The 19,723-nt window shown below is 39.3% G+C and overlaps 1 protein-coding gene across 2 annotated transcripts; it reads left to right on the plus strand.

Annotated features, from left to right (window-relative positions):
• Positions 1-7,030: 7,030 nt before the first annotated feature.
• Positions 7,031-14,711, plus strand: zc3h12aa (zinc finger CCCH-type containing 12Aa). Of its 2 annotated transcripts, none has more exons than XM_020590055.1 (6): positions 7,031-7,283; positions 8,957-9,406; positions 9,931-10,070; positions 11,732-11,966; positions 12,157-12,263; positions 12,420-14,711. In XM_020590055.1, the coding sequence occupies exons 2-6, from the start codon at positions 9,033-9,035 to the stop codon at positions 13,421-13,423; spliced, it is 1,860 nt and encodes a 619-aa protein (XP_020445711.1). In that variant the 5' UTR covers positions 7,031-7,283; positions 8,957-9,032; the 3' UTR covers positions 13,424-14,711. The 2 variants fall into 2 exon arrangements, with proteins under 2 accessions (XP_020445711.1, XP_020445712.1); XM_020590056.1 differs by lacking the exon at positions 7,031-7,283 and adding an exon at positions 7,290-7,397.
• The last annotated feature ends 5,012 nt before the right edge of the window (positions 14,712-19,723 follow it).

The raw sequence follows: 19,723 nt of genomic DNA on the forward strand, positions 1-19,723 counted from the left end.
GAAATGACTGTACTCTGAGCAGTTGAATATCTGAAGTAAAATATGGAAACTAAAATCTTGTATGTCATCTGTTAATAAAATTGTTAACTTCCAACAATTAATACTTAGGCCCACTTGTCTGTGCCATAATGATTAAGGCTTAATGTCCCAAGTTCATAGACATTTAGAAGCAGAAAGGAATGATAAATCACATCAGTTAAAATACTATTTTGAATGTTTCACTGGCATACAAACACAAACACACAAACACACACACACACACAGTATAACTGCAAAACTAAATTACAACAGCCATGGAGAAATATAAATGATTTTATGTGTGCTGTACTCATTTCACGGTTGAAGAACTCTCACCTTTAACCAGAAGGTGCATGTCTTTAGACGCTGTTTCGGGCACAGGTATTCTAATAAAAGAATAATGGAAGCATTCTCCCATTTTAATTGGACATTGTTAGAATGACATATCAATCCTGCTGCAGAGATGCCCTTTCCATGTATACTGTAATTGAAACGTTCCCTATTTCCCCCTCACGGTCCCTCTATACATGAGACTGATACTGCTTATGGCGTGCAAATCTGGACTGCCTGCATGGTTGTTTACTGTTGACTCTACCTTACGGAGCATCATATTTTATTGTTTTCTTTCTAATATCTTGCTATTTATGCATTTTGTTTAATCTTTTTTGGGCCATAAATTCATCTTGCATAGAAGTATTCTAATTGCAATTCCTTTTGTATTCTTTTTCTTCTTATTAGCAATACTGTTACTATTGTTGATTCATCCGCCTTCATAGTTTTTGTTTTCTGCAATTTTACAATCCAGAAGCTCTGATTTTCATTAGCATTGTTGCAATTATCCAGAAATTCTATTAAAGTTCTTGGCAATGAAATGACATGAAATTATCATCCTATTAAACCCTGGAGCAAACAACATAATGTGCACAGTATGGTATGGTAATAATTTTCAGTAAAGAAAAAAAACAGCAAATTACTACCTGTGTTTAACCACTCAAAATTCCATTTCAGGTATTCATGGCATGAGGCTGACAAGTGAATTGAAGCCGAGCAAATGAAATCTGGCAGCTGCGGGATGAATAGCTGCATGTTTGGGTCATGATAAGGAAGAATTACATTTTTACACACCACTGGGGAGAGGAAAACAAAGCCCGGCGCGGGGTTAAAAGCTCTATAAACTGCTGGAAAATAACCCAGTGAAGAAAAAAAGAAACACTATTGTTTCTTAGTGGTTTAAGCCTGTACCTCAGTGAAAGATGTAAGTGATTTAGAGCTTGTCAAAATCATATAGTACAACCGCCAAAGTACACATAGTAAAAACCATGATAACGGTCCGCAGGGTGGGGAAGGTACCGTATTCTTCTTTTGGCATTCCTAATGGACATTTTAGAGACTCAGCTGTCATATCTAAAGAACTTCATTAATCATTACATGAAAAATAATGCTTCCTTATTTTACAATTTCCAGATTCTCTGTATGATCCAATCCAGCACTTCCAGCCCACAAAGTCATCTGTCCATCTAGCCAGGAGCTTACTTAATGCCAGGCCCCATCACTGGAGATCAGTTTGAGAATATTGATGCAAATTATGGAAAAGCAATGCTAAAAACATTGGTTTCTCTTAGACAGAATATTACTTTAGATTGTAGTAAAGAAGGTTATATTCTAATAATGATGAAATCAGAATATTATGACACTTATTTTAAAGTACTGTGTAAAATGGGGTAAAATAATTTAATAAACTTGTGGTACTGTAAGAATTGTTTTTCACGACTGGAAAAGTCGGGCAAAGAATAATTTTGCTGATTAGGTCCACTTGTACAACTGTATGCACTTCAGTGCAACACTTCCACCTTAACATCTGTGCGCACTGCACCCGACCCCAATTCCTTTCAGAAACTTAAACATTTGGAGCGTCATATGTGAGTTTTTAATAGACCAAGATTGAATAATCAGTGACAATAATCCTAGTGAAATTTGGTCAGTGTTTGGCTAGACAAATTCCAGAAAAAAAATTCTGAGATGCAGCTTTAGCTCGGTCAGGGAGCAAAAAGTTGGCGCACAAGGCCAACAATATATATATTTCAACCAGTTGGCAGCTTGGCCACTGATAGCCCACTCCCACTGGGTGTGAATCAGAAATGTAATAGCTAATGGCAACAGTTGCCCCACAACAGCACTACTGACAGCAAACTAATGCCCACAGAGTGGAGCACAAGAAATGTCAAAACCAAACCACAACCCCGTGGGTCATGTATTTTTATTTTATTTATTTTATGTTTTATTTACATTGTTTTCTTTCCTTTTTTTTAATAGCTACAGTGCTTTGGTTAACTTGCTGTTGTTTTTAAAGTCCTATTTAAATAAACTTTGACTTGGCTTGACTTGACTAAACTATGGGTATAAATTGAAAAAATACTGTTTAATCACGCTCCCAGTTAAAATTGATGGCTGTTATTCCTTTTTCCACTGCCTTTTATGTACATTTGAGCCACTGAGGGTTAGTGAATTTTCCTTTTCTTTGTATTCGTCCATGTGTATGTCACAGTTATAAGAGCAATAGGGAGCACAGTGAATGGTTCAGGGAAAGATATCAAGTCTTCCTGCTTTGATTTGAGGTTGTCACATCTAGCGCTAATCACATGCAGATGTCTTAGAGAATGGATGAAAAATTACAGCAAAATCCAACATTAGGTTTTGGGCCACGGTCAGCCAATAGAAGTGTTTTAATGCCCTTTGGCATAGAGCCTGCAAATCTTTGAATCTCTACTGCAGGGTTGAGTGAGCATCATTCTTCCAAAAGATATTCCCTCACTTTATGTTGTGCTTTCTAACACTGATGAAAATCTCCTGCCCACCTGGGTTGACTGGTGACTGCAGAGGTCATCCTTATAGTTTCCCAAACTTAAACAGATCCCAATTTTAAGGTCTCTACCTATTTATGTTTTTCCCCTGGAGTATTGTGCACCCTCTGTGCCATAAGAGAGCAGCACACACTGATAGGTTTTGCTGGTACTGAGTAAAAGTAAGGCTATTCAATATAATTTTTAATGGGGCATTCCACTGATTTTACACATAAGGCCAAGTTAAATCATTAAAAAGCATTATTGTGCAATGTGACAACAGTTATATAATGTGTTTTCTAAAGTTTAGCATCTAGAGTGTGACAACTGAAATAATGTACTGTAAGTACCATTTGGTTTTGAAACTTAAAATCATGCTTTAATCTGTCTCTTGCCAGGCCCCCAACATTAAAGAAGTACCAGACTAAATCACTGGTGGCAGAGCACCCCAGCAGAAGAAAGTATGTATTACTTTTATAGTAGCCTATCTAAAGAAAAACACACAAACAGTCATGTATTTTTCTGACTATCATGGCAGTGGAGCAAATTAGAAATGATTAGAATCACTTAATTACCAACAAAGCTACAAAACCTTCCCTCACCAAACCCTGCAGGCTGTCACGAGATTAGCACTGAGAAGAGGGGGGTTGTTGATCAGCATTCAGCACCAGCACCAAACTGAATCAAGCCTGAGTTATGAGCAGCTAGGTTAAACCACAATACTGAGCACAGTGGCAAAAAACATGAACCCTGAGGGGAACAGACATCAAGAGTGTTCAGCCACTAGCTGTCGCCTTTTTTATTCAGCGGAATGAAAGAAATCTTCTCTATTCTCACAAGCGCCATTATTTATTTTTGCCATAAATCTTAATTTAACACAATGATAAACCAATCACAGTGACACATTGTGATGTTTTATGCTGAGTTTCTACAGGCCATAACCTCCTTCATTAATAAAGACTCATGCAAGTTCGGAAACTTGAACTGGGAGCTGAAAGTGAAAAACAGAAGTTCATTCCACACAGTTCCCAGAGAAAACAGGCATCAGCTTAATCTTTCTCTAGCTACACAGTCACACACTTGGCAGAATGTGAGGCAATTATGATTTTGTTTCATTTATATTTCAGCAATGTTCCACAGTTTGGATATTTTGTGACTGAATCACCGCAATATGAGCGAGGCACTTCAGCAGACACCCCAGCTTCTTTCCCCCAGATCCCCATAGAGAGTGCATTAATCATCACAGTCTTCCCTCCTAAGTGAAGACAGAGAGCAACAGCTGGGGGAGAGAGGCTCGGCTTTAAACGATACAGACTGCAGGAGGTTCAGCCATCACTTCTTGTTGTGGGTTCTGACATCAATAGTAATGAATACCTTGGAGCGTTGCCTGACTGCCTGAGCATGAATTGCTATCGCACATGAGGCTATGGGCATTGGAAGCAGGTTTTGTTTGTGTGTCTTTGTGTGTACTAGTGACCATATCTGTGGGTCTGTGTGTGACTATGTGTACTTGTAATGCATGCACCTCTGTGTACCTGAACGTCATCACGCATTGCTGTGAGCGTGTGCGTTTTGTTGAGGCAGATATGACTCATATACAGAATAACAGGTAAGCCTAAATGACCTGTACTGACAGGAACAATTAATCAGAACATTGTTGGTGCTCTTGGACGAGGCCAGAGCTTCATGCTGAGGTTACACCTGCAGGGGCTGGAGCTGCTCTGGGATACAGGGCACAATGATCTTTAAATGATGTATGGCTGGCTGGACCACATTTATTTCAAGTACAGACGTGTTTACATAGTTTTTGGGAGAGTTAGCCACTCAGTTTACCTAAAAAAAAAGTTTTTTAATAGAGTAAACATTTAAAAAGACATTTGTGCAAGCAAACCCATAACTATCGACAATTCTCAATACCACAAAGGTAAAGGGGACATTGTTAATTTTTTTTTTTTTTTGGTTGAACCAATCCTTTAATAAAATACAGTAAATAACATTTTAAGTAAGAAAGAAATAGACCGTCTTAATTAAATGTTAGCCCCTAAGAAGGTTGATAAATTATTTAAGAGAATGCTTCTAGTGTATTACTCAGTAGGCTTTAATGGTTACTGCACTGCCTTTTTGTGCTCATGTTCTATCCAGGGAATTCACTTGTCACTAGTCAAAGTAAATCTAAACACACTCATAACCTGGGCCCTCTCTATTCTCCTGCTCTATCGTTCAGTCTTCTATCAACACTATAGCTGCCTAGCCAGTTTTAAAGCTTTTTGTCCTTTACATTCATACAATGCCAGGAGGTCTTTGCTTGCTGATCTATGTAGGACAAGCAGACGGGTGTCTGAAGTAATAAATGAACAAGATGAATGTGGGGGATATATTCTTCTGAAAGCTCTTGTCACTGAGAGTTTGTCGTCCGGCTGCACAAAGCGTCGAGCCTTCCTGCCTGATTTACTTTAGATTCAAACTATGGGTAAATTGGAAATCGTGAATCACTCTGACACCATTGGCGTAAGATGGATTGCTCCAGTTAAATGATGCCTTTTTTTAACTTTGGTTCTTTTTAGAGAAATCATACAAAAATTAATTTTTTTCTGACAGACAGCTGACCCGGGCAGTCAATGAAAGGAACAGCAAAGGGAGGCCAGCACTGAGGCAATACAAAGCTGGTTTTATCAGGACAGCAGCATCTCAACCGCATCCCAAAGCTTTCAGCAGGCTTTCTGCAGGACAATGAGCCTGACTGAATATTTGATCTGACTCGGGTTTACCAACCCTTGCCAAACTGCACCTAACTGGATGAAAAAGATATATGCCCTTGAGTAGGGCAATGCCTTCAATGTTCACAATAGCCAGTCTGTACAAGTCTCAACCAATCTTTGGTACTTGGATTCTCAGTGCGCTTCAACATTTGCATTAGTGAACAATGGCTGTCTGGATGTCAGTAATGCCTTTCAAATATATATTCTCCCTATAAATTACAAAACAATATACTCAACCACAGCTTATTGTAGGCTATACTTAGCTTTTACAGACTGAATAAAATAAAATGCTGTATAAATATCATTCATGCCAACTATAACTGATTTCTTCATAATGCACTTGGAAACTCTCACATATCATATCAATCATGAATAACCGTCTTGAACAAAGCTGCAAATTTATGTATGTGTGCTCTCTGTATATATTTCAGTCTAAGTGTGTGTGTGTGCGTGTGTGTGTGTGTGCGTGTGTGTGTGTGTGCGTGCGTGCGCCAATTCACTGTTGCTGGCTGCAGCTCATTGCCCTGCAGTAATATCAGGCCTTGCAGACACCTGGGACCAGTGGTGTGGGCCCTCAGAGGAAGCAGCCGCCTGGCAACTGGCCCTGATTACTTTCTCCACTCTCCGGAACTCAAGTCTGTATATGCCATTAACCAGCTTCATGCAGTGTGATCCCAACTCGACCATGCCATTAACCCTGTACACAAAGAGTTGTTTACAAACGCACACACTACACAGAATTTCACAACTTAACCAGCAGCCCACTAAAGCCACAACCACCTGCAGAGCAAGATCTTCCATAATCTCAAAAACACTGTATGGAGGGATTACATGAACCAAGGGTGACATCTTGTGTTTGAATTATAGCATAGTCGGACATCCAGTATTATAGTAGCTGTAATCTACTGTATATAGTTATTATTACAGTAATGCATTATAGTATAAAGGATAAGATGGCAGAAAATACACGCCGTAAGAACATCCTCTATTTAGTGCAGGGAAAAGGAGATGTTTGAATCCATGTCCAGCGTCCATTTTAGGTATCTACCTATTTTATTTACACAAACAATGCAATCTAATCGAAAACGTCTATCAACTGCTTATTTACACTGAGTAAAATAAAATAACTAGCCCAAAGTTAACAGGCCACTTTAAAGAGGTTTTGCTTTAGGCCTAAAATTAGTGGTTGAAGAAGTACACAGATCCTTAAGTATAATTAGTTATAACACGATGTAAAAATGCAGTTAAAGTACAGTTAAAAGTCCTGTATTCAGAGGTTTATTTGTGCTTAAAAAAGTATATCTGTGTTATTTTCAGCACAATGTTCTTAACTTTAGAAGCACATGGAAACTTACTTTAAAATCATTGCTTTCATTTCCACTGAAAATCCTGCACATTGCCTATAGGGATGGTAGCACAGAGCACGTACAGTGCCACAGCCTGACCGCCAAGGGGAAGGAACGCCTTGTCTTTTCTCTGGTATATGCAAATTTCTCATGGCTCTACATGCCTCAGCCTGGAGGAAGAGAAGAGAGGAAGACATTTTCCGAAGGGGAGGTGCATAAAGTAGGAACCGTTTCAAACTTATTACACTTCGAAACATGAGCGTGAGTTACAGGTGACATCTGCTGACAAATGGAACGGGAGGAGAAAGACCAGCTGTAAAGTAAGTTGTCGACTCGTGTTTACGGTGACATTCGTTGACGAGTAGAGGAGAAACGCGCTATAAACGTGTGTCTAGTAGGAGAATGTCCCGTAGGAAACCTGTCACCTGTGTCAGGTAGATGTGTACAATCAGTGTGAGTTTTAAAGCAGAAGGCCGCTTGTTTGTTAACATGTTGTAGCGTTTCTTCCTCATTTATCTAAACGGAGGCTAAAAGTAAGGCCGAGTAAGCCCTCAGACTTCACAGTATAGCCTACGTATCGGGACTTTATTATACTGTGGTTTGGCTTCTATAGGCCTGTTAAATGCAGCGAATAACATCATTCACATACAACTAGACTTATTGAATGTCTGTTTGTAGCTTTATCACTTTACATAATAATATGGAAAAGAGTGATGGAAGAATTCAGATTGTTTATTTCAGTAAAAGTAGCGAAACCATAGTGTAAAACAACTAGTCCTGCTTTCAGAATGTTACTTAGGTAAAAGTACACGAATAGCATCAAAATATACCTAAAGTACCCGAAATAAAAGTACTTATTATGCACAATTGTAGCCTACATTTCATATTAATGTATATGATATTATTGGATGAACACCATTGTGTCCATCACTTTTAATAGCTGCAGTGGAGCAAATTTTAACTACCTGATATGATGAAATGCTGCCAGGTAGCTTGTAAATATGTAAAGTACAAATACTTCAAAACTGTACTTAAGTACCGTACTTGAGTAAACGTACTTAGGAGCAATAGTCCTGTGAATATACAGTGTTTTCTTTTATTAACCTGATTCTGAAAAGAAACTTGTAAGTAAAGTTATAAAATAAATGTAGTGGAATAAAAAATACAGTATTTGCCTCTAAAATGTAGTGAAGTTAAAGTATAAACTAGCAGAAAGTGAAATTACTTATGTAAAGTACAGATACTTCAAAACTGTACTTAAGTACCATACTTGAGTAAACATACTTAGTTACTTTCCACCTCTGGAAAAAGAACCTGTTAAGAAGAATGGAAAATATTGATACATACCACATGTAAGTCCTTAAATGAAGGTATAATTAAAGCTCCACTTAATGATTGTTTTAATTTTTGGCTAATGTGACAGTTATTTTATTGATTAATTGATTTATTAGGTCTAAATGTGTGTATGTAATGTGGGGGGCTTTTCACCCAACAGTCCAAAACCCTGAAATAGTCAATTTACTATTATATAAGACTGAGACCAGCAGAATGGTTACACCTGGAAGTACACATTTTTGGCAATTTTGCTTAAAAATTTACCCACTAAAAATAGCTGATTCATTCATGTAGATTGACTAATCATTTAATCAGCTCTAAAAGCAGTCTGTCTTTGTAGTGTATTCTGCACAACCTCTTAACAAACAGTTGGTGGAAACGTTATTACAAATACATGCTGTGCAACCTCAGAATTAAGTTTTAAATTGCTCTGGAAAATGTGCAAAGATAACAAATATTTCAGACCGGATTTTGGGGAAATGTGTGTAACATAATGCACTAGACATATTAACTATTTCAGTTTGATGTAATGGTGCTTCCATAAAAACATGGATTCTTGGGTTTGATTATTTAACTTAGTGCAGAAGTCATACTGTACATCTTAAATGATAATTATATAATATACATAATAATGACAATTAAATGCAATTTTCTTCAGTCACTCTATGAACATCATTCCAAAGTGGATTTAATACACCGTCTATGCTGCTGAAAAGAGGTCCAGATGATCCAAGATGACTCAGGCACTTCCGAGCCAGAGCTTAGCTTCAGACCTGCTGGAAGCAGTAGATACTGAGGAGCTCCAGCTCAGAGTGGACTTCTTCAGGAAACTGGGTTATTCCTCAGCAGAGGTGAATTCTGCTCTGAGGAGGCTGGGGCTCAGCACAGACACCAACTCAGTGCTCGGAGAGCTGGTCAGGAACAGGACCGGCACTGCACCCTGTGTGTCAAATTCTGACAGCGATGAAAGGAACGTGGGCCAAAGGGACTCTCTGCTGCCTCTCAGCTGGGCTCTTGGACCCAGAATCACACCACAGCTGGGGGACAGGAAGAATACAGACACAGAATTGAGGCCTATTGTTATTGATGGCAGCAATGTTGCAATGAGGTAATCACCTTAACTTCCTGTAAATCATACATCATTTTGATTGCTGCTTTGTTTTGCTTCTTTGAACTATAGAGCCATTTCACTACCTGTAAATAAAGATTTATTACATCCTGCAACTTCAAAATCTAGTACTGACTTGTAAAATGAGGTTTCAAGCTATCGCTCATCACCTTATTGTCATTCAGCTCTGACCCTGATAACGTGCATTTTTCTCCTTTGCTGTGTAATTTGACATTTTTAAAAGGGCGTTCACCACCACCCCGCCAGTGCTTTTTTGTTCCTTTTTTTTTGTTAAGGACACTGCTACAATATGCAAATTTTTGACACACCTCAAAATCTCTACCTTTCAATAGATATGAAGTTATACAGTACGTGACATTTGCAGTGAATAATAGCCTGAGCCTGAGTTCCCTGAGAGAATATTCAAAGGCATAGGGTGTTTACACAGATCAACTGAATTCTTACAGTTCAAATTATAGTCAGATTATGTGTACTCATGTTTACTGACCTCTTTCTGTTTATAGTCATGGCAACAAGGAAGTGTTCTCCTGCCGAGGTATCCAGCTGGCAGTGAATTTCTTCCTGGACAGAGGTCATAATACCATTACTGTGTTTGTTCCCACTTGGCGCAAAGAGCAACCCAGACCTGATGCCCCCATAACAGGTGAGCGTATACCGCAAGAAATACTCAATCAAGCAAGCAGATAGCTCTCATCAAGCAGGTTTGAGTTAGTTTAGCCACAAAAGTATTTCTCAGTTAAAGCAAACATAATCTCACTGAATAAACCATTAGTAAACAGAGGCAAACACCCCCATTTTCAGAGAAGTTTTACAAACTGGCAAATTGAAATGAGAAATATGGAGGTCTGGTTCAAACAGAAATAGTACTGACCTCTTTTTTAACAGTCACAGCAGGTCAGCCAGGCAGAGTAAACAGGAGATACAGTAGCAGGAAGAGAAGTAATGACTCTGCACTTTCCTGGCATACAAAACCTTACACAACAGAAATACCAGTGTCGGGGCGCTCGACTTGATGCCAGTTTGTACAGCTACAATGACAAGACAATTACTCTAATAAAGTTAAATGCCCTAATCACTTACAAAATATTTTGGTGTCACTTTACTGACTCCCAGCCAGTAAAGAAGCAGTCTAGTGGTGAAAGAAATACCCAGAAGAGAAAAGGTTTGCACTTCCGAGTATTATGCACTCTGTGCGCTTTGTCATCTTTACTAAGCTTTCATCCAATGTTAAAGGAATAGTTTGGCATTTAGGGAACTACACCTATTTGCCTTCAAGCAGGAGGTTAGATGGCATGATGAATGCTGCTCTCATATCTGTCTATATAAGGCATCAGAAAGTGGGGATTTGATTTGATTTACTGTAGGCTAGAGACTTGTATTTAATGTACAAATATAAATATCATATCAATCTTCCCATCCAATTCTCTGCCAGAAAGCAAATAAGCATATTTTCCACAATGTTGAAAATATGTTCAATGTTCCTTCTTTAATTTTCCAGGAACTTGTGGTTCTTTTGCTTTGCTTCCATAAAGTTTAATTCAGTCACTTAGATTTATTCCTCAAGAGATATTCTATTACCAAGAAATATGAATATGTCTAAGACTTAAATCTCCTCTAATACTGTAGCTGTAGGTGTGTGTATTCGTGAATCTGTAATTCATTTCACAGTGGTTATGATGTAATGTCTCAATATGGTCAAAGGCAGAATTACTGAACTCATGCCAAAGTATCAGGATGACAATTGCGAAACAGAGATTTATCCAATTGACTGCCAAGTTATGTGTCAGTATTAGGCAATGGCAGCACAAATTAGGTGTGCAAATTAAAATGATTTGTAGCAAATGATTTGCAGGGGGCGTTTCTTAACAATCCAGATGTCTGCATTACACCATGTCTTTGAATTGAGAAGTTGCCCTACCCCCTAAGAACTCCAACAATAACTGCTTAATAAAGGCTGGACTGTGCTTTTGATGCATCATCACCTTGTAGCTTTTAGGCTTTTGTAACTCAGTCTGGGTGGAGTAATTCAAGGGTTCTATTTTCAGTCCACAAACAAGGAAGTAAAATTCAGCCTGCAGTCATTCCTGGGAAAGCCCCATCAGGAAGTTAAGCTGTGTTTTTATTTCCACACCTAGTTTACTCACTACTGACAATCATCTACAGCAATAAAAAAAAAAACTGTGTCATAGCACCATTAAATTCATTGTAAACTGCTGTAAATGCATTTGGAATAGGTAGTACAAATAGTTCATGTACATTATCTCTCTGCAGCACTGACTCAAACATGATTGTTTGCACTTTCAGATCAACACCTACTGATGGAGCTTGAAAAATGTAAAATACTTGTCTTCACTCCATCACGTCGAGTTGGAGGTAAGCGAGTGGTTTGCTATGATGACCGCTTTATCGTCAAGGAGGCGTATGAGTCAGATGGTGTGATCGTATCCAATGACACATACCGTGACCTCCAAGGGGAAAGACCCGAGTGGAAGAAATGCATCGAGGAGAGACTCCTCATGTACTCTTTTGTCAATGACAAGTAAGAAATTAATCTGTTTCTCTGATGGAGCCTGTGAGGTGTCACATTTTCCTTCCATGAATAATTTTAATGTGGTTCCAGGGTGAATAGCACAGCTTAAGAGAAACATAATTAGCCCATACCCAGCTGATTTGTCGTAAGTAAATGAAGTAATCAACAGTCAGTTGCTGCTGTTGTTGTTGTTGTACAGGTTCATGCCCCCAGATGACCCTCTGGGTCGCCATGGCCCCAGTCTTGACAACTTCCTTAGGAAAAAGCCTCTGCCTACAGAGCAGAAGCGACAGCTCTGTCCATATGGTAAGATAATATTAGCACAGAGATCAGGAGGAAAAGCACAAATGCATTGTAGAATTGCCACACTGTATCTTGGACAGAAAAGAAATGTTGCTGTTCCCAAATGAGATGATCTATACAATAACCTTTTGTGTTTGTATCTGTTTTTGTTTTCCTCAGACAAAAAGTGTACTTACGGCATCAAATGTAAGTTCTACCATCCAGAGCGGGCAAACCAATCCTATCTGTCCCTGGCTGATGAATTAAGAGAAAAAGCCCATATTTCTACTGTAAAAGAACAGCGAAATGCCACATTATCACCCAGTCAGGTTCATTCTGACCCTGGGCCTCCTCAGAGTGCCAGCTCCCATCCTCGACACTCTAGCACAGAGCTCATTAGAGACCAGCAAAAGTCTCCACGTCCTGGTCAGGTTAGTGAAAATAAACTGCTGCATTGGGATGGTTCTAAAAACAGTCAAAGTCATATGCCTTGTTCTATAACAGGAGGCCACTGTCCAACAGATTGGCCAGGGCCGCATTCGGTGCTCGGTCATTACTATCCCAATGTCTCACATGAGTACCTAGATTCTGGCCTTGGCTCTTTTGAGAGCCAGTACCCTGATATTTGCCTCAGCAACACTCACAGGCTCAGGTCCCACGCTGGACCCAGACATGTCTCAGCGCATTTAGGGAAAAATAACACCATCGAGTCCTGTAGCACCTGTTCAAACGTAGCTCGCCAGCAACGTCGTAGAAATCTGGATGCCAAGGGTCAGCCCAGCTACTCTCCTCACATGTTTCTGCCCAATGTGTCGCACCAACACAGCCTGCCCACCCACCTCCATTTCAGTGGAACCCCCCATCATCAGCAAAATTACTGGTCAGATCCGTTTCAAGGGCTGTCCCAAGTCAGGACATCGTGCAGCCACCCATCTTCGGTCCATTCTTCACACTCCCAGAACTCTTGCTGCTCCTGTGAGAGCTACCAGTGCCATGCCTGGAGCCAACAACCGCCATTGTCTCCTGTGTTTGACCCACAGAGGTTGGAACTCCGTAAGAAACTGCAAGCCATCTTCAACCCATATCAGGTGGATGCTGTCATGAAAATGTTCCCTCATGTGATGGATGCAGAGAAACTGGCTGCAGAAATCCTCAACCTGAAAGCTCAGAGTGGGGTATTCTGATCATTTCTCTAACAGTTTTATTCCCTTGCAGCCTTTTCACTTGATCTCTATCATATCAAACAGCAGATCTTTTGAGAAGCTTCTATAGTGTCTATAGCGGCATGATTTGAAAGCTAATTACAAAGATGTTACGTGAAAATTGAATATCGACTTTTGAACAGTTTAGATGATCTGTTCTGAGTTATATGCATTTGTATGACATTATAGTCAAACGTGATCCTCTATGTTTTGGACGAAAAGTGCCTCTAGACTAAAAGTAGTTCAGGCTGAGAGTCTAGAATTTTGACTGTTGATGCATATTGTGTCAAATGTGATGTGTATTAAGCTCTCATGCAATAAGAAATTGATGTATAAGTATTATTTGTTTACTTCCACTGTAATTCTCTAGAACAGGCTGCTGTTCAGTGTTAGGCTACTGTATCTCTGTCAGGTGTAGCTACAGTATATTTCAATATGCGGTATATTCAATATATGCAATACACCCAGTGCATTCATCTGGTGTCAGTCCAGAAAAGGATCTTGACTTTCAAATAGTATTTATAGTAAAATATTATCCAACAAGGAAACTGAGAAAAAACTTTGACACTACTGAACAGAGTCTACTGCCAGTGTGCCCTTGTCCTCTTCCTGTAAATCAGTGTCAGTTTTATGAAACACTGTCAGAACAGGAGTTGCTAAGACATTACATTTATATTTTGGTAAATGTGTGATTGAAAATTATCTAAATATGTCATTAAAGGTATTTTTATTCTCATGAATACACAAATTACTATACATGTATACTATATGACTGGCATTCAATGTATAGAGAAAACCATGTCACTATTATGAGTGCCAGTTTGGGAGTTACTTGTAAGGTTAGTGAGCTTAGCTAATGCCTCTGTAAATATCTCCAACATGTATCAGAAACTCAGGAATCCAAGTATTAGCGCTCATTCATACTTTTATCATATTCACAAATTTTGTGCAACCACAGCTTCACAGAGTTGCTAGCATGACTACAGACTGTTATTCTTGTTTTGATTTAAGGGAAAACAACACAATTTCCACACATTAACATTAATACTGAAATGAGCTCAGACTGCAGATTGGAAAAAAAAAACTGTATCTTTGTCTTTAGCTGAACCTATGTGTCTGATACTTTGACCTTTGGGATTTATCTCTAAAGATCGTTTAAAGTTAAGTTTCAGATATTACCCAACATTTGTTCACAGTAAAAGCATTATTTGTTCAAGGCAAACATTCACACAGTCAATACTGAATGTAAATGCATAGTTAACAGAATTTTCTGACATTTCAGTTCTTTGGAAATTAAAATACTTAATGAGAAGATACAGGTGTCTATTTTGTCTCATGCTTATTTATGGGTTGTTGTTGTTTTCTTGTTTAGACAGGTATGTTTCAGTTCTTGCTGAACTGTATCACTGCTCACCAATGTAAGAGAAGCACCACCATATTCTGTCAGTAGCTGTAGGTTGGTGAGACATGGAGATGTCTTGAAATGGCTTTGAGTCAGACTTATTTGGAGTGAAAATCATTTTAGGCTAATATTTGAATTTCACTCAGGGCAAGAAAAATGTTTTTATTCATGGTGCTCAACAGGTTTTTAATGCCTAGAGTAAAGTTTTATAACCACACCTAACCCTGTGCATGAAATTCTCAATTTCTGTGCTAGATACTGAGACCTTTTTTGCTAGTTTTGTGGACAGACTTCAGCAACAATGTCAGCACAAGTTCAGGAGTTACATTATGCAAATCTACATTACTGCCTGGCCAAGTTTCCCACAGTTTCTTGGAACTATGTTTGTTGAAATGGTATTTTATTAAGAATAACAAATTAAAGGATAATTCACATACAGTACAAGACACATATACATGGTTTTATGCTGTTCGTTGATACAGAACTGTTTTTCAATATATCAGATCCATAACTGTAACTATTGAACTTCTTTCACTTGGTCCTCTGCTCCATGTATTTTTGTCATTCCCAGGCCATCAGTAGTTTATGGAATGGTACAAAGGCACCATATCCAGGCATGCTGCAAAGCACAGAGGTTAAATTAAAATTCTGAAAAAAAAAACTGAAAAATTGAGTAAAAGGAAAGTAGCGTAAACAACACACAATATTTAAATGTACACTTGTTCACCTGTGTAATTATTGGATTTCACTCCTTGGGTTTATGAGGAGAAGACTTTAGATTTACATTTTAAGTCCTGTTTCCAACCACAAGTCAAATTTGTCTTCACTGTAGGCAAATGAGTTCACGTCTCATATTTCAAGTTCAAGCTGCACTCGTGCTGTTATTTAAGTCTCTTATGTTGACCTCAAAGATTTGCATACTCAGCTCAGCCAGCCTAATTGCACAGGAGTTGTTTGTTAAATACCTAAGGGCTGTAGTGGTGTGCTACACTGACAGAAACCCTATGATTTATTATTATATAATGTCATTTTATCAATAATTACAGTTTAATAACAGACAGTTTACAGAGGTCACAAGTTAAAGTTAATGTATTAATGTAATATGTAAATCAGCTGCGATTTGTGATTGGAACAGTAGCAACTTCCAAAATACACATTTGAAAAATGTTTGTAAGGTTTATATAAAGCATTTGAATTGGCTTTTCAAAAAGGAGATGAAATTATCCTAGTAAAGCAGCAATGAGTGGAATCCCAGTACAACTGTAGAGGTCAGTTTGCACAGCCTGAGATGCATTAAGAAGCTACATGTTGCTTGTGTTAGATCTGTTACCATTCAAAGTATCTCTGTCCTCTGTGGTGGCCATCATGCAGTCTATGATCAGGTGTCTGCAACTCCACCCCAAGGTAGAAATCTGCCTCCCCCTGCAGGTGGCCCAGGAAACGAATTGTTCCTGTGCTGATCCGTCCAGATGGCAGCATGACCCTGACCCGGTGACCCAGCTGCAGGTCCATGGGGGAGTGGGGCACAAAAACCCGGTGAGGCCCTTGGGACATCCTCCATGACTGTACACTGAAGGAAGAGAGGGTTTAGTTAATAATACAACAAAAAGATGACTTGTCAGGTTTATACAGATTTGTACTGATTTTACTGAAAAGACCTAACTTCTGATTTAACATTAAATTTAAACATGTAATGTTTGCAAATTGGTAAACTACAGATTGAAGGAGTAGATTTTGGAAATACACATATTTGCTTTCTGGTAGATTATTAGAAGATCAGAGGGTTGATTATTTGTAAAGTAAATATAGCCAGTCAAAGGTTAGCTTAGGTTTCCATAATGACAGGGGGATTCAGCTAGCCTGACTCTGTCCAAAGGTACCAAAAGTCACCCTCCAAGGCCTCTGAAGACAGATTTCCCCAATGGGGACCATAATAATGGGATGGCTGTGGCTCAGGAGGTGGAGCGGGTCATCCCCTAACTGGGAGGTTGGAGTTCCGATTCCCAGTTTCTCCAGTTCACGACGCAGTGTCGTTGAGCAAGACACTGAACCCGGTGATGTCACCAATTTGTGAATGTGTGTGTGCTTGGGAGTGTGAATAGATGAATGGGCAAATAGTGTGAAAGCACTTTGAGTGTGCTGCGATAAAAAAAACACTATACAAGTATAAGACCATTTACCAATAATAACAATAAAAACCCCTGTATTTATTACATAGAGTAAACAAACAAACATGATATGACCTTTAGACAGAGTCTGGCCATCTGTTTCCCGTTACCAGTTTGTGTTTAACCAGCTGGTTGTAGCTTCATGTTTGTTCTACCTAGTGGCTGAGGATGCACAGGAAGGTCCTGAGCTCAGTGCTGATGATGAGGATGCCTGTCTGCCTGAGATACTGCCTGTACTAGTGTTACCTCTTGATGACACCTCAGCCTCTCTGTGCTGGCACATCAGTCTTGAGGGACCACCTGTTCATTAGAGAATAGCAGCTGACATCATTAATGAATTCCAAGGTGTGTGTGTACAGTATTACCACTTAAGCAAGAACTCAGTGTGTATTTCTGTCATTTACTTGAGTTCTCCTCAAACACTTCTCCATTGTCCAGTCCTGACTCTCCTTGGCCATTGCAACTGCTCACTTCTGTGAACACGCCAGCCTCAGTGGCCAGCTGACGAAAAGGAGACAAGTACAATATGAGGTCATACACACAGCCTCAGTCAAACGCACACAAGCATTAGCAAACACACCTGATTATGTAGCTCTTCCTGTTTTCTTTGCAGCTCTGCAAATCTCCTTTTCCATGATGCTCTCTCACAAGCAATCCTGGTCTTGAGTGACAGGATCTCTTTCTTAGTTTTAGTCAGTCTTTTATGAAGGGCAGTAGTTATGTCAGGGCTGCGTAGTATGAATGCAGTCCCTGTACTTTCAGAACCTGACAAAGTCAAATAAGTCATCATATCTCAACTTACATATGCTGAAGAGATGTACAGTAAATTTACAGTAGGATGCAGATAGGCCTTTGGCTTCATAAACCAAATAAATCAGTACAGCTTCTTATAAGATTAGACAGTTAGTTGAGACATGATTGAAAGACATAATAATAACAGTTTGTTTTCATTTGCTAAAGTGTACCAACCTCTCTGAATAGACTAAAACCAGTTAAATAAATTATGCAACTCTCATTTTGCTGATTTTGTTCAGATCCTTACCCACAAGTTGTTTCAGTTGTCGACTTTCCTTTGTAATGTGTGTTTCCCTTGGCAAGAATTTGATTGCATTGTATGGACATATCTGCAATGCAAATAAATGTGGTTTAAATATTAACCGCTATCTGTGAGATTTTCACAAATGACAAGTTTCCAGAACACTCACCCAAAGGAACCTGCAGGTGCACAGTATCCCCTGGAATGTCCATGTAAAAACAGTCCACAGGATATAAGCTTTCATACTGAAGCATGTTCACCTGACTGGGGAACGAATTACTGTTAATGCAGCTTAGGAAAAAGTGAAGTAGCACAGTTGATATGACATTGTATCTCTACATTACTGTGTCTATGTCATTTGTAAATGGATGCTGCCATGCTATGACCTCATACACAAACACTTAAAAACAAAACATAAATCTCAGCTATACTAGAACACGTATAGACAGAACTGGAAACTGACCTCTGCCAAAGATGCAACTATATGCAGAAGGAAACAATCCCATGTAAGATCATAAGGACACAGTGGCTCTCATTCCTGCTCACTGGACCTCTGTCCTAGTCCATGGTGAATGCTCACTGACCTGCTGCAATGTGACCAGTGCTGCTGATGACTGCCGGGTAGGTAAATCTTGTTTAATCTTCTTAATCTCACACAGTCTAGTCACATCCAGGCTGCTTAATTTGGTCTACTGAGCCGTAACCAGTAATAATGTGGATAAACCTTCATGTGCAGTGCAACTGTTACATGTATTTGGTATTCACAAATGATTTGGGCAGTTTCCTACCAGAGTACAGTGATCTGTAGCAGTGTTTTGGGAATCCAAGTCTACGTTAAAAAATTACACATCGAAGCTGTTTAGTTAGAATTTCTTCAAACAAACAAGTTTCACACAGACATACTTTCACTACCACTGTGGGGATATACATAGTGTCTGTTTTTGCATTTTATCATGGCTTAACCTTTGAATCACAGGGCAGAGGAAGTGCCCACAACTGCAGAAGGGGCCAAGAAGGAGAAATTACACATCCAGAACTCCCTTAAGGCTTGTGGATACCCAAAGTGGGCCTTCACCAAAGCAAGGAAGAGGCCCAACACCAACAGGGAGAAACCAGAAACAAGAGGGGATAACACTGTCATCCCTTTTGTGGCTGGTTTATCAGAGACGTTAAAAAGGATCTTTGGCAACCACAATATCCCAGTTATAGGCTCTATTCCATTATAAAGCCTCGTCCGGTTCTTTCAAACCAGGAACTCAGAGGGACGACTCAGACCACTTGAGTATATAAAAAATATAACCGTGCTGGTTTATTCAAAGAGTCACAGGCAAGAATTCACACTTCCAGTCTCGAGATCTTCCAACCCCCAGCCTGCCAAAGCAGCCCGGAAGCAGAAAAGACCCCGAACCAAGAATTCCTATACAATATTAATCATTTCTGGGCTGTCGAACCGTGACGTCACCTGATATGCCAGCTTGGCAGCTGAGCAGAGCAGTAGACAAAACATGAAGAAAATAATGTGTGTGGCTGTTGTTTTCGTGGTGTGTATCTAAAACAATTTGACATAACATTACACATTAAGACAAATATTATGGTTACTTTTACCATCATAATAACATTTGTCCCTGACTTGAGCCCTTCTGCCTTAACCAACCTTGCATTTAACAGCCTGAGGA

Source organism: Monopterus albus, unplaced genomic scaffold, assembly GCF_001952655.1.
Source record: "Monopterus albus unplaced genomic scaffold, M_albus_1.0 scaffold11.1, whole genome shotgun sequence".
Lineage (NCBI taxonomy): Eukaryota > Metazoa > Chordata > Actinopteri > Synbranchiformes > Synbranchidae > Monopterus > Monopterus albus.